At 38.8% G+C, this 13,582-nt stretch overlaps 1 protein-coding gene across 1 annotated transcript; it reads right to left on the reverse strand.

The window, feature by feature from the left end:
• Positions 1–527: 527 nt before the first annotated feature.
• On the reverse strand, positions 528–9,383 carry zgc:109965 (uncharacterized protein LOC619266 homolog). The gene is made up of 15 exons (XM_041782637.1): positions 9,239–9,383; positions 6,854–7,044; positions 6,474–6,618; positions 6,259–6,356; positions 6,091–6,168; positions 5,821–5,924; positions 4,521–4,609; positions 4,282–4,421; positions 4,022–4,200; positions 3,831–3,918; positions 3,711–3,749; positions 3,184–3,356; positions 3,037–3,090; positions 745–823; positions 528–609 (listed from the first exon to the last, which is right to left on the reverse strand). Exons 1-15 carry the CDS (start codon positions 9,381–9,383, stop codon positions 553–555), a joined length of 1,659 nt encoding a protein of 552 aa, XP_041638571.1. The 3' UTR covers positions 528–552.
• Between the last annotated feature and the right edge of the window lie 4,199 nt (positions 9,384–13,582).

A 13,582-nucleotide genomic window follows, 5' to 3' on the forward strand; every position in this document is an offset into this window, starting at 1 on the left:
CAGCAGCACCCAGGGTCACCTCTATTCACTGTCAGCATGCCATATAAGCATCAATAATTCACCAAGCGCTGCAGGGTGCCTTTGTGTCTCTACCGCTTGCACTGAGTTATCTGTGACAGGAACTGGCTGTTCATCTCGCCACAGAGCTGGGGCCGTGTTTGACAGCCATGTTAAGCTCAGTCAAATCCATGTCAACAGATGCAGAGCAGAGGGCTGGAGGAATCAAAATAATGATGAGGCAGGAGCAGGAATGTCCTTCATGGGAGCTCAAATCACATCAGACCTCTAGCTTGTGTTCCCTTCTGTGGTAAACTTTAATGCATGCAACTCCACATCCCGTTTTTTTTATGTACATCTCCTTGAAACAACAAATTCAAGCACATTCATTACATAAATTGCTTACAGCACAAAGAAGGTATGTAAATTTTAGTTACAAAAAGAAAAAAGTACAAAGACTCCTGTTGTATTGCTTTCATGTTCTGCCAGCAAAGCAGAGGTCCAACTTTCACACTTCAAAGCTTTGTCCCAAACTCTCAGCATTCACAGTCTTGTTTACTGCTGCTTGGACTTCACCGCTGCTTTGAGCTTTGTGTAGAAAAACCCAAAGTTCTGCAAGAGAGAAGACACAGATTCTATAAGGGGATATGCCAAGTGTTATCTATCTTTCTGCTTGTGCTCTAAATTAAAGAAGAAAAGACATAAATCTGCTTTGTTGTTTGAATTTAAAAAGGTTGGTTAACAAACCTGAATGGCATAATAAACGATCCCCAAGTAGGCAGCAATGCAGCCGCCGAGGAAGAGATCAAAAGCTGCAGGCTTCACTCTGGAGGGAAAAGTGTGTCAGTGTCCAAGAGCTTTATTGAAACTAGAATGCCACAAAAGTTTGGATGTTGTATAAAATGTGAATTTAACAGTATAGAGTGGTTTGCAAATAATTCGCAACCCATCAGTATAGCACAAAGCCAAGATGGTCAATGTTTGATGTATATATTAATTTGTTCAACTGTGCGAGGTTTCTCTTCAAGTGTTATGTGCTCTATAATGCACCATAAATTTACAATGGAAGACAGGTCTGGACTGCACAGAAGCCTTTTCAATCTGGTACCTGCACTCTTTTATTGTGAAGCCATGCTGTTGTAACTCCTGTAGAATGTGGCTTGGCATTGTCTGGCTGAAATAAGCAGGAATGTTCCTGATAAAGATGTTTGCCTGGATAAAAGCATATGCTGCTCTAAAATATGTACTGTTTGTACCTCTTGGTACTGAAGATGCCTTCACAAATTTGTCAGTTACCCATGCCATGGACATAAACACACCCCCACATAATCACAGAAACTGGCTGCTGAACAATCTTGATGGCCCTTTCCTCTTTTGCCTGGAGGACTTGAAATGTGAACCAGTAGACCACAGCACACTTTCATTTCCCTATAAGTTTTGGGGCCCAGAGAAGTTAGCTGGGTGTTGAAATCCAATAAAAATATATTCACCCCCCTGAATGTTTTACCCTTTTTGGGTTTATAAATCAATCATGGTCAATATAAGTTGGCTTTTTTACAACATTTCCCCAAAAATTGTTAATGTCAAAGTGAAAACAGATTTCTACAAAGTAATGTCAGTGGCATAAAAATATGTAAGGTAAAATACGCAACTGCATAAATATTCACCCCCATCAAGTCAGTATATAGTAGATGCACCTTTGGCTGCAATCACAGCACTGATTCTGTGTGAATATATTTTAATCAGGCTTGCACATCTGGACATTGCAATTTTACTCCATTCTTCTCTGCAAAACTGCTCAAGCTCTGTCAGGTTGCAAAGGATTTAGGCATCCCTTTTCAGGTCCAGCCACAAATTCTCTATTGGATTGAGGTCTGAGCTTTAGCTCGGTCAGTCCAGAACATTCACCTCATTGTTTTAAAACTATTTTTGTGCAGCTATAGGTGTATGCCTCCAGTGATTGTCTTAAATCTTCTCCCGAGTGGTAGTTCACTTACAGACTGAATACAATTGTACCCCAGGATTTTCCTATACTTTGCTGCATTCATCCTACCCTCTACCTTTACAAGCCTTCCCAGGCTTGCTGCCTAGAAGCATCCCCACAGCATGATGCTGCCACCACTGTGCTTTACAAAGAGGATGGTGTGGTTGTGGTGATTTTCAGTGTTTGCTCTCTGCCAAAAAGCACAATTTAGGTGTCATCAGAACTTGACCATGGAGTCTCCCACATGCTTTTTAGCAAACTCTAGACTTAATCTGAGTTTTCTTCAATAGTGGCTTTCACTTTGCCATTCTCCCATACATTTTTTAATGGTGAAGTACCCGGGCAAAATATGTTATATCCAGAGTCTCTCCCATCTCTCTAGCACAAATTAGCTGGGCCTCTACTGAATAAGAGCAGCCACTTTAATGGGTTTGAATGCAATCACATATTTTTGCATACATATGTTTGTTAAATTGACATGACTTTGTAGAAATTAGTTTTCAGTTTTACTTTAAAGAAGCTTTTTGTCAAAAAAAGCCATATCATTTTGACCATGATTGCTTTATAAAACCAGAAAAACAGTAAGACATCATGGGGGTGAGTACTTATTATAGGAAAAACAACACTTCAAATACACACGAAAGTTATAGGCAAAACAGAAAAATAAGTCTGCACACCAGAAGCTGCTCCAAAGCTTGTTTAATGAAGATTATCCCCACATGTGTGACATTTCATGCCCTAGTTCTTCATCGGACATGATGTCTGATGAAGTGCTAGGTCTATGTGATGATAATCTTCATTAACCAAGCTTCGGGGCTACTTTTCATAAGCAGGCATCAAATTCAGAATGAGTGCATTTTAACAAAATACGATTATTTTGTATCAGTTTTATCAATGAATATTGTCTTTATGCTTTTTTCAATGTAATATAGGTTGAAAAAGATTTGCAAATCACTGTTTTCTGTTTTTATCCATATTTTCCACAACATCCGCACTGTTTGGAATTGATTTTTTTTTTTAAACATGCACAAAAGAACAGGAATGACTATATTTACCTGTACATGACTACTGGTTGGTTCATTTGATCATAAAAGGTAATATCAGGGTCCCTGTGTAGGAAAAAATAGATAACCAGTGCTGTCATTTTCTTGTCTTTCTTGTCACGGTCTCAAAGTGTTTTCCTTACTACTGCAACATGTTACCTCTTGTCCTGTCTGAAGGTGTGTCTGTAAACTTGCTGCAGGTAATGTTTGAACTCTTGCTCCAGTGAGTTAACAAGTACAATGTGGTCTGGCTCCTTATCCAGCAGCTGGGTGGCCCTAGGGACCGATGTCAGGACAGACATCAGGTTGGACATCCGGCCATCGTGGAAGTCCTGTAATGAGAATTCAGATAACAGCAAAGATAATGCAGGATATTTCATATGTGCCATGGAATGAAAAACAAGCCCTTGTAGATCAGTAAGTTCAGATTTTGAACCAAATTTTGAGCTCAGACTCCTGCATTTAGACTACATCAGTTACCAGCAGATGTCAAACTTTTAACAACTATCTTCTAAATATATTCATATTATGTTTTCACTTAAATTCCCCAATTTTTTAAATAAATATCATTAAAATTTTAGGATAATCAGTCAACCAAGGCATTTAAAAATACTGATGCAGTTCCTACAATCCACCACCAGAGGTCAGCCCTTGTCTTTTCATAATGACCTTAATAAGGATCTTACCATCTGGCCCTTGAAAAGCTGGATATCTCTGGGTGACCCCTTGTGGAAGATGATAATAAAGATTAGTGACACAATTACTGCAGATAAAATGAAGGTCATATCCATTCTGTGTCCACACACCTTGTCAGAGAGGTTATACATAAAACGTGCCAATGCTTCTGCTACAATGATGCCATTACGCTTAAGTTTCCTAAAGTCCACTTGTGACCTGTGTGGAAAAGAGCAGAGATATGTCTTTTATTATCATATTGGCATGTAATTTAATTGTAAGCAAGGCATTTAAGTTCACAAAAACAGGATTTAGAGCCTACATGGTGTCTAGTATGGAGCCTCTAAGTTCAGATTTGGGGTCCTCTAGGTGAGACAGAGTGAAGCTCGGTATCCTGCGCAGGCTGTAGCGCTCATGCTCCCAGGCCACTGTGGACTCTATAAGGTTGATCTTTTTGTGGATCAATCCCATCTTCACCCAGGGGAATCTGGAAGACACTACCTGGAAGAGGAGCAACAAATTTAAGATCAAGAAGACAGGCCTGTTCCACTTTTTTGTAGAGCCAGCAGTAAAGTTTGTTACCTCCTCCAGCTGCTGAACGAAGGCATGCATGGGAGTATCGGGCCTCGGAGGGCGGGACACGTGCATGTACAGTTCATCACTGTTGGCCAGTGTGTCCAAACACAGAACAAAAGCCACATTGTCATGAAGCAGGCTTGACTCTGGAGAGAAAAAGTTTGGATGAAGTGACTTAAACAAGGTTTGGTCATGTTCACTGATGTATGCACACATGTCGTAAAGTTAAACCTAATTAATCCTACCAGCATGGTCCAGATTCTCTTCAATCCATCTCTTTGTGCCAAGAAAATTGTATTTGCCTCCTCCAGTTAAAGAGAACATCAAATGATAGCTGAAAGGTAAAAAGAAAATCTAACAATTGCCAAAAGCTGTGGTCAAGCATTTGATTGATAACTGATCAATTACTGTAGTGTGCTTCTATTTAATACATTATCTGGGTATTCAAACTAGGAGTCATTTACAGTGCCTACAAATAGTATTCACCAGCTTGGATGTTTTACTCTTCTATTGATTTTATAAATCAATCATATTTTTTCTGACAAAAAATATTAGAATCTCTTTAATATCAAACTGAAAATGGATTTCTATAAAGTAATGCCAATTAAAAATAATATATGTATTAAATTAAATATGTAAGGTAAAATAAATGCATAACTACTCACCCCTTTTAAAGTGACTGACCTAATTCAGATTTTTCCTACATTTTGCCACATAAATTTTAGCCTCTACCTTTACAAGCGTTCCAGAAGTGGCTGCAGAGAACCCCATCCCCCCACCCCCCACAGCATGATGCTGCCACCACTGTGCTTCACATTGGGGCTGTGTTTTTGGTGATGTGCCATGTTTGGTGTCTGCCAAAGTATTTTTGTCAAATGGCCAAAAAGTACCTTTTTGCAAACTCTAGTCCAGATTTAATGAGTTTTGTTTAATGAGTTTTCTTCAACTGTGGCTTTCTCTTTGCCACTATTCCTTAAAGCTTTGACTAGTGAAGAACCCAGGCAACTGTTATGCAGAGTCTCTCCCATCTCAGCTGCTGAAGCTTGTAAGTCATTCATAGTAGTTACAGGTGCCTTGGTGGCCTCTCTCACTTGTCTCCTTCTTGCACAGTCACTTAGTTTGTGAGGACGGCCTGATCTAAGCAGATTTACACATGTGGTATATTCCTTCCATTTCTTGATGATGGATTTAACTGAACTCCAGCAGATTTGCAGTGCCTTTGAAATAGTTTTTGCATCCATCCCCTGAGTGCTCATTTGTCATCATAGTGTAATGGTAACCAGGAATACTGATTAACTAGTGACTGGACCTTCAAGACAAAGGTGTCTCCATACCGCAATCACTTGAGACACATTCACTTAACTCAGCTGATCCCCATTTTACTAATTGTGAGACTAGTAGCACTATTTGTTTGTTTTTTGGGTCAAAAAAGCCAAATTATATTGACTGTGTTGTGTACAGAAATTTAAAAAAGAGGGTAAAACATCCAAGGGGGCGATTACTTTTATAGGCAGGGTATCTAAGTATCTCTCTTGTGTTACTTACAGTGGTCTGGTGCTGGAGCTGCTGTAAAGCTTCTGAAAGAGACGAACCAGCTCCAGCAGGATGGTGACACCACTGCCATTAGAGTCTGCTCCATAAGACAACCACTGGGTAACACACAAAAACACACACTGCTAAATACGAGAACATAGTGTTATACTACAAGTGCTATCATTAAAAACAACACTGGAGGAGAAATCACACAAAACAACAGGGTTGGACACTGTCACAGGCCTGTTATGATGAGGAGTTTTTCATTATGATGTGACTCACCGGAGCCAGCCCATAAGAGTCATAGTGGGCAGTGATGACGATCGTGGGTGGATCCTCGCCTGCTCCAGGAAGAACTCCCTGAAAAACATCAGCAATGATACAGAAACAATCACACACTACTTCAATCAAATTTGTAACATTTCAAAGGTTTAAAGTCTTAATCCTCACCTCCAGTGTGACTATAGCAGTGTCAGCGAGAGCCTTTATAGGGTAATTGTTGCTCACAAGGATCTGAAAGGCTGTGGCTGTGACCATACTGCGAAGGACTGACAATGGAAAACTTCAGTCTAAACATGTTAGACTATCTTAGGTTCACACTCTTCATCACACACACTTTTACTGTAAAATGTTGATCCACATGTATAAATTCCATCGCGCCTCACCTCTGATGAACACAGAGGAGGTCCGGGTGGCAGCTGCCTGTTTGACCTCTTCATACATGTAAAGCAGCTGCTCATCTTCAGGGGCCACATACACAGACATGAGGGTCTCCTTCAGCAGAACAGCCTTCTCACTCTCCATAAAGGACTTAAGAGGACAAAGACATTATTTTCCTGGATGGATTAACTGTTTCACAAGTCATGAATCATCAGGAAATACTTGAAGCTTTTAGCTGATACACAGGAGCACAAGGATGTAAGGTATATATTCAGGAAGCTTTTTTTTTTGGTCTTAGGGACCAAAAAAGCTATATTCTAATTTTAGCTTTGCTACTGTATAGTTTGTCCTAAAGCAGAAAGTGTATTTCTAGATAGCTTGTTACCTGTACAGTATCATGGGGGATACTGGAGATATTTTTAGGCAAGAGGAGAAGAATTGCAGCAGCGTTTTGTCTCTGAGCCTCCGTGAACTTTTCTGTAGTGAAGTCCACCACCTTCATGATGATGCAGCGGCGGGTCAGGACGGGCTCATCTGCTGAACGGGCCTCCGCCACCATAATGGCTCCACGGCAACCTCAGCAGATAACAGAGACAAAAGGAAATTAACACAACATTTATCTCAGTTCACGCAAACAAGTGTTGTGCTCAGCTGAGCCATACCTTGGAGGAGGCCTGCCCTAAAAAGTTACTGGGCCCATCATGGGCCCAGTTGAATGGTCTGTCTGAGGTCTGATTTAATAGTATTAATGCACTGATCTGCAATGTTAGCACTAGACTGCTTACTACCAATCATCGCGTATAAGCCAAATGTGAACCTTACAGACAAAAGTTTGCTAAAAAGTCATAGTTGGAGTCATATGCACCTTATTTTCTTCTCTTTCTCTCCCAGTATCCCAGCTTTTGTTCAGGTTTTGGCCTCACTGTACAGAGTCCAAGACAAAATAATCTAACAGTTCCAGCCAGCCAATGACATTTATATTTCCAAAGAAAGAAGCAAAATACCCTAACATTAAGGGAAGGTTCACATTTTAAAACAGCCTACATTTTGGACGTCTCTGTCAAAACAGGAACACAAGCTAAAAATTGGCCTAACCTTCCATCCAGGGTTAGGGTGAGGGTTAAGGTAATGGTAGGGACACTAAAAGTAAAAAAAAATACTGACCTACAAAACCTGTTGCAAAACATTTAAAGAGACTGAGTAATTAGTCTGCTTACAGGAAAAAAAAGCTTATCCTCCAAGAAAACAATACATAAAAGCTACGTAGCAGACGTAGCTACATAGAAAATGTAGCTAAAGCTATGTTCATAAAGTAGCTGCATAAGCTATGAAAGCTATGTAGCTATGTTAGCTTAAGCTATGGTTGCTAAAGCACAATTAACTTAGCTACAAGTGTTTATTTACGCAAACGGTGTTATATGAGCATTTCCAATGTTTAAGCTGGGTGTTCCTTCTGTGGTTATAAATGTAAATGTGACAGTTTTTTGGACTGATTTTCACTCAGACCTTTTTTGGCAAACTTGGTAGTATCATAGCTATGTTAGCTTTAGCTAAAGCTAAAGTCTTGCTTTATCTGGGAGGTGATTTTACCTGGAAGGACATGTAAGCTCATATTTGAATTTCAATCCTGTTCAACTTCTACAAGCTGACAACTTGTCATTCTTAAAATTAAAGGGTGATACATGATGTATTTAGCATTTAACAACCAGGTTTTATTTTTAACCACATGTCACCAAACTGCACTAAAGTTTTATATCAATCCTTATTTATTTATTATTTTAGGCCTTGCTGAATTTTATGAATGCTTGAGATAAGGCTGACTTCTATATTTCAAATGTCTACACCTTAAACATTAACTGAGAGAGGAAATGCTTGTTTTCTACTTTGGTTTTTACTTTTAGACTATGAACAAAAATAAAAAAATATTTTACAAGTCATGCATATAAATTTCTGAAGTGTGCAAAGTGTTATTTTGCAAAATACATGAAGTTCATACTGTTTTCTGCATGAAAATACCCCCAAAAATTGTTAACATCTTTGACATAGACTCAAATTCAACTCTGCTCAAAGGTCTGACTGGGGACAAGAGTTAGAAATTTGCAAGTTTTAAACTTCCTTTGCAGCACATTAGCTTAATGCTCTATGCTATGTTAGAGTGTATCATCCCTGATTAATAAATAGAATTATTTAAAAAAAAAAACTTACATTAAATGAGAATTTTCAAAGAAAAAAACTTCCATCTGAAAAAAAACAGACTCAATAAAATACTATCTTACAAGCTCTGCACTCAAAATCCTAACTTCATGAGCAAAGAATTATGGGAAAAGATGCCCAGTAAGATAAATCCATAGCATTGAATACAGAATGAGTTTTAAAGCTTTTTCAAGACATGACTCATTCTGAATAGTTGTATTGCTTTCAACCCTCAATCTGAATTAAAGTATTAAGACAGCTAAAACAAGATTTATCACTTAAAAATATGTGATATTTAAAATAACATGGAATAGCCCATGAGCACAAATGGTTTTTTCGAAGAGGTCACTGGCTAACAAAGCTGAGACAAACTGTTTTAATCATTACTAAATGATTTAACTGCTTATGTGTAACTTTGTCTAAAATTCTTAAAAATGACAAGCAAGTGGTAATAATAGCTGTTCAAAGAACTTTGAAATGACACCAGATGCATATACTGAAGTAAAGTCCCTTAAAATCGCAGTTTCTTATATTTACATCCCACTCCCACAGGTGAGCTGTATCTGTCTGAACTTACCATACATCTGTTGTGCCAGGTTGTATTGTTGCATCCTGTAAGCAGTGAACTCGTAAGAGGACACAGCAGGAAGAGCCGAGCCGTGCAGATGCTGGATGCAGAGCAGCAGAACAACAGCAGCTAAACGCAGGTCTCTGTGGGGCATGATGTCACGTCCTGATACCCTCTCAGTCTATGTGAAAGGTAGACATTACAATGAGACAGTAGAATGATTTGAATTGATAAAGTCCAGTTACACTTGGAAAAAAAAACAATTTCCTATTAGAGAAGGATCCTGAAAATGAGGGTAGTCCAACCACATTGCATTGTGCTAGTATGGCCCAAACTAACCTGAACTTCCAAAAGGAGGCAGTTATCACAAAATATATATGTCCCTATAACCATGAAGCTGTCTTCATCCTATAGCTGATCTCCTGGTACTGACATGATTCTTACCTGTGTCCCAGGACCCTTGTTGTCTCACCACGTCTTCCCCAACCTGCAACGTGGACACAAACTAGCTCCTGAGATTTGAGGCGTCTCCTGAAGGTAAGCCACCATTCACCATCTGCTCCCAAGGGATCAACTCAAGGCTAATCACAAACACCCAACCCCCCACCCGCACTATCCCTCTGTCTATTTATCTGTCCATCCCTTCTTCCTCATCCTCTCTTTCTTGGCTGCAGAGTTACTCTCATTCAGCAGCTATTTAGTCTGGCTGAGTCTGGCTCAGGCTGAACAGAGACTACAAACTAGGACTGATTATGGTAAAAGTCATAATCACAATTAATTTGACTGAAATTGAGATCCTGTTAATTGTATCACTTTGTTTGTGGATGTTAAGTAACTAAACACATTTATTATTTTGCCTTAAGGAGCAGCCTTAGCCTATAATCAGTTCTGCAAGTTATCTTTAATTGTTTGAGGATTCATTCCTGAAAATCAAGGCGGTTCTGTACCTCTAAGGATGTTCAACCTTTCTCATTAACCCACAACTGCCTTTCTTTTATCCTCTTTTCTTCTCTCTTTTCAAATGAACTATACATGCCGTGGCTCCCTCTGCTCCTCACTTAAAGTAAGAGCTGTTTAAGTGGGAGGAGCCAAGCATACAGTGCCTAAAAAAGGTATTTACCCCCTTGGTTGTTTTACTTATCTATTGATTTTGTAAATCAATGGTCAATATAAAGTAATTTGGCCTTTTTGACCACTATTTTATATCAAAATGAAAACAGATTTCTTCAAAGAAATGCCAATCAGGCAAAAATATGTTTGATTTAAGTAGCAAACCTACTCCAACAGAAGTCTAGCCAATTGGTGCTAGTAGTCTCTCAGTGAAATGGGGATCACCTGAGTGCAGTGAATGTGTCTCAGGTGATTGTAGTTAAAAAGACACCTGTGTCTGGAAGGTCCAGTCACTGGTTAATCACTACTCCTGGTCTGATGAGACCAAAATGGTTCTTTTTGACCATCAGACAAGATGCTATGTTTGGCAGACACCAAACACTGCACATCACCACAAACACACCATTCCCGCTGTGAAGCATGGTGGTGGCAGCATCATGCTGTGGGGATGCTCCTCAGCAGCCAGCCCTGGAAGGCTTGTAAATGTAGAGGGTAACAAATATGCAGAAAAATGTATGAACATCCTGGAGGACAATCTTATAGTCTTTAAGTGAACTACCACTTCGGAGAAGATTTGTTTTCCAGTAAGACGATGACCTGAAGCATAAAGCAAAAGCTACACAGAAATAGTTTAAAGACAACAAGGTGAACAGTTTTGCAAAGAAGAATGGAGTAAAATTGCAGTGTCCAGATGTGGTACCTGATTAAGACCTATCCACACAGACTCAGTGCTGTGATTGCACCCAAAGGTGCATCTACTAAATACTGACTTGATGGGGGTGAATATTCATGCAGTCACTTATTTAACATTAAATATTTTTATTCAACTGGCATTACTTTGTGGAAATCTGTTCACTTTGACATGTAAGAGTTTTTTTGTCAAAAAGGCTGAATTATATTGAAGATGATTGATTTCAATAAAAGGGTGAAACATCCAAGGGGGTGAATACTTTTTATAGGCACTGTATCTCTGCCACTCCATCACAAAAGGAGTCAAAGAAGGACAAAATAACATGTTGCAGTCTGTTCTGATATCTAGTATTTATTTTTGATATGTTGCACTATACACAGAACTTTTACACTGTTAAAATCTAAATGGAACCAGTTCACAATCATCATAAGAAGCACCTGACAAAACAAAAACAAAAAAAGCAGAAGTCTGTGTATGAGTTATTCCCATTCTTTAAAAATAAATTAAAAACACACAACTGCAAATAAATAGCTTCTGTTATAATGCATTACTTTCAATCTCCTGTGTGCAAAGACATTGGCTAAAAGTAGTGCACATAATAGAAGACGACTGAGTCTATGAGGATGATGTTAAAACCAAATGAGCACCAGAGTCCATCACACAGTCAGTCCTTCAGTGTTAATGTTAACTGTACATACAGCTATCAGCTGCATTAGCAGTGAATTACCAAATCACTTTGTGTTTACCTCCTACTGAATGCAAGTAATTTTATCTACAAACATGGCACCTTGTTTGCAAATGATCACTTTACTTACTTTTTAAGTCTAATGCTATAGGAACATTGAGGCTGTATTAGGTATAGAAAGGTACAAGTCATCAGACAGAATTAACATTTTTTTCAGCAGGTTTTTAGTTGCATTTACTCTCCATGTACATTACTACTAAGAGTAAAAACAACCCTTCCTTTTATGAATCCTTATTCACTGGAGTACATATAAGGGGTTCAGTTCTTTTTACTTCTAAAAAGAGTAAAAAATCCAAACCTCTAAGTTGTAAATGTGCAAACTAAGTTATGAAACATTAATGCAAGTTGTGCCCAAAACACTGCAGTACACCTTCAAAGATAGTAAGCTTTCAAAGCAGATGCACACACAAGAAACTTCACATCCTGATCTCAAATCCCTTCTTTGTGAGTCAACAGAATATTCTGAGTGTAACCATGAGAGAATAACTTACACCGCAGTGTAAAGTGCACACATATTCAGATCTGGAGTCACACGGAAATAAATCAGGGGTAGGATTAGAATAAGGAAGGTGTTCCCTTTTGGACTGATGTGTTTTGCATTGCAGATTTACACGCAAATGACTTTTAACATTCACTACAAAAATGCGGAGATGTCTGCAGAAATCTGTGACCTTCACCACCAGCTAAAGCTTAAGTTATGATGTACAATCCAAGCCTCATTAAAAGTAGTTTGTTTATAACTCAGTGTCACTTTTGTTTGCACCACATCAGGTTCATCCCAACTAGTAGAGCGTAATGTCCAAACTAACCAAAATATTGTTGCAGATGTGAAGTTTTTACTCCATGTAACCATGCAAAAGGCATTTTTTTTAATGTAGGGTTAGTTACAGCGCTGCCTCTCATGCCTAATTGCCTCGGAATAGACGAGCGGCTGACAAACTTAACTGGTGTAGTCCATAACAGCAACTGTATGTAAAATATGATGATAACAGCAATATCTTTAATCTGAAGTTAGTGTAAAATAACAATGGTGCTATTAGGAGATGTTAAACAAGTTAAACATAAAGTCCTCTATTCTTTATGCATTTCGAGAAAGATGCAGAAGGGAAAAGAAAGTCAGCGTACATTTCCAAAAAGATCAAATCTATTACAGAAACTGCACTAAAAATGCCAATGAGCCAGTGAAACCCTCTGCTCCTCCTCATTTCAAAATGATCACCATGGCACAGAAATATAAAGTCCCTGTAAAGTGCAATCCAAAATTAGTGTCTTAACACACTAGATATGTTGGAAAAAGGCTGCTGTAAACATGTAAAAACACTGAGATCTACAGGTGACTGAATTTTGGAATTAGACTGTTAGAAAGTTGTTCACTATGGGAAATTACCCCGCCTTACAACCTGCAACGATATAAAATCGCAGAGCAGTTAATCTCAATACAGTCTGCTGTTAACTGATGTCACTGCCGTCACTGAGAGAGATGCTGTGTTTTCGTTCATTGTGAGGGATTTCCCTAATCTATCAGCCACAGTGGCCTACAGGTCATTAAAAGTATCAAAATGGAGAGATTTGTGCCAGAAAACAGTAAACTTTATCCCCAACTTCTGTCTCTCTGCGCTCTGACCACAGTTGATGCCAAGAGCAGGCTAATTGCTAGAATACTCATCTATTTTGTACTTGGACCAGATTCAGCAGGAACAAACATCTAAACTGCTAAAGGTGTGCTTTAATCCATATTTTACTCGTCTATAGTCCTTGGTGTTTAAAAAGAACAAGCTCTGGCTTTGTCTCTCTCTAAGCAGCAGTT

The sequence above is a fragment of the Cheilinus undulatus genome, linkage group 3 (genome assembly GCF_018320785.1).
Source record: "Cheilinus undulatus linkage group 3, ASM1832078v1, whole genome shotgun sequence".
Taxonomy (NCBI): Eukaryota; Metazoa; Chordata; class Actinopteri; order Labriformes; family Labridae; genus Cheilinus; species Cheilinus undulatus.

Excerpts from the sequence above, each read along its gene's own strand:
- zgc:109965 (XM_041782637.1), bottom strand. The coding sequence starts at position 9,383 with ATGCCCCACAGAGACCTGCGTTTAGCTGCTGTTGTTCTGCTGCTCTGC. Across the intron at positions 5,925-6,090 it reads ACTCTTATGGGCTGGCTCCG|TGGTTGTCTTATGGAGCAGA; the intron begins GTGAGTCACATC and ends TGTGTTACCCAG. Across the intron at positions 824-3,036 it reads CAACCAGTAGTCATGTACAG|AGTGAAGCCTGCAGCTTTTG; the intron begins GTAAATATAGTC and ends TTTTCCCTCCAG.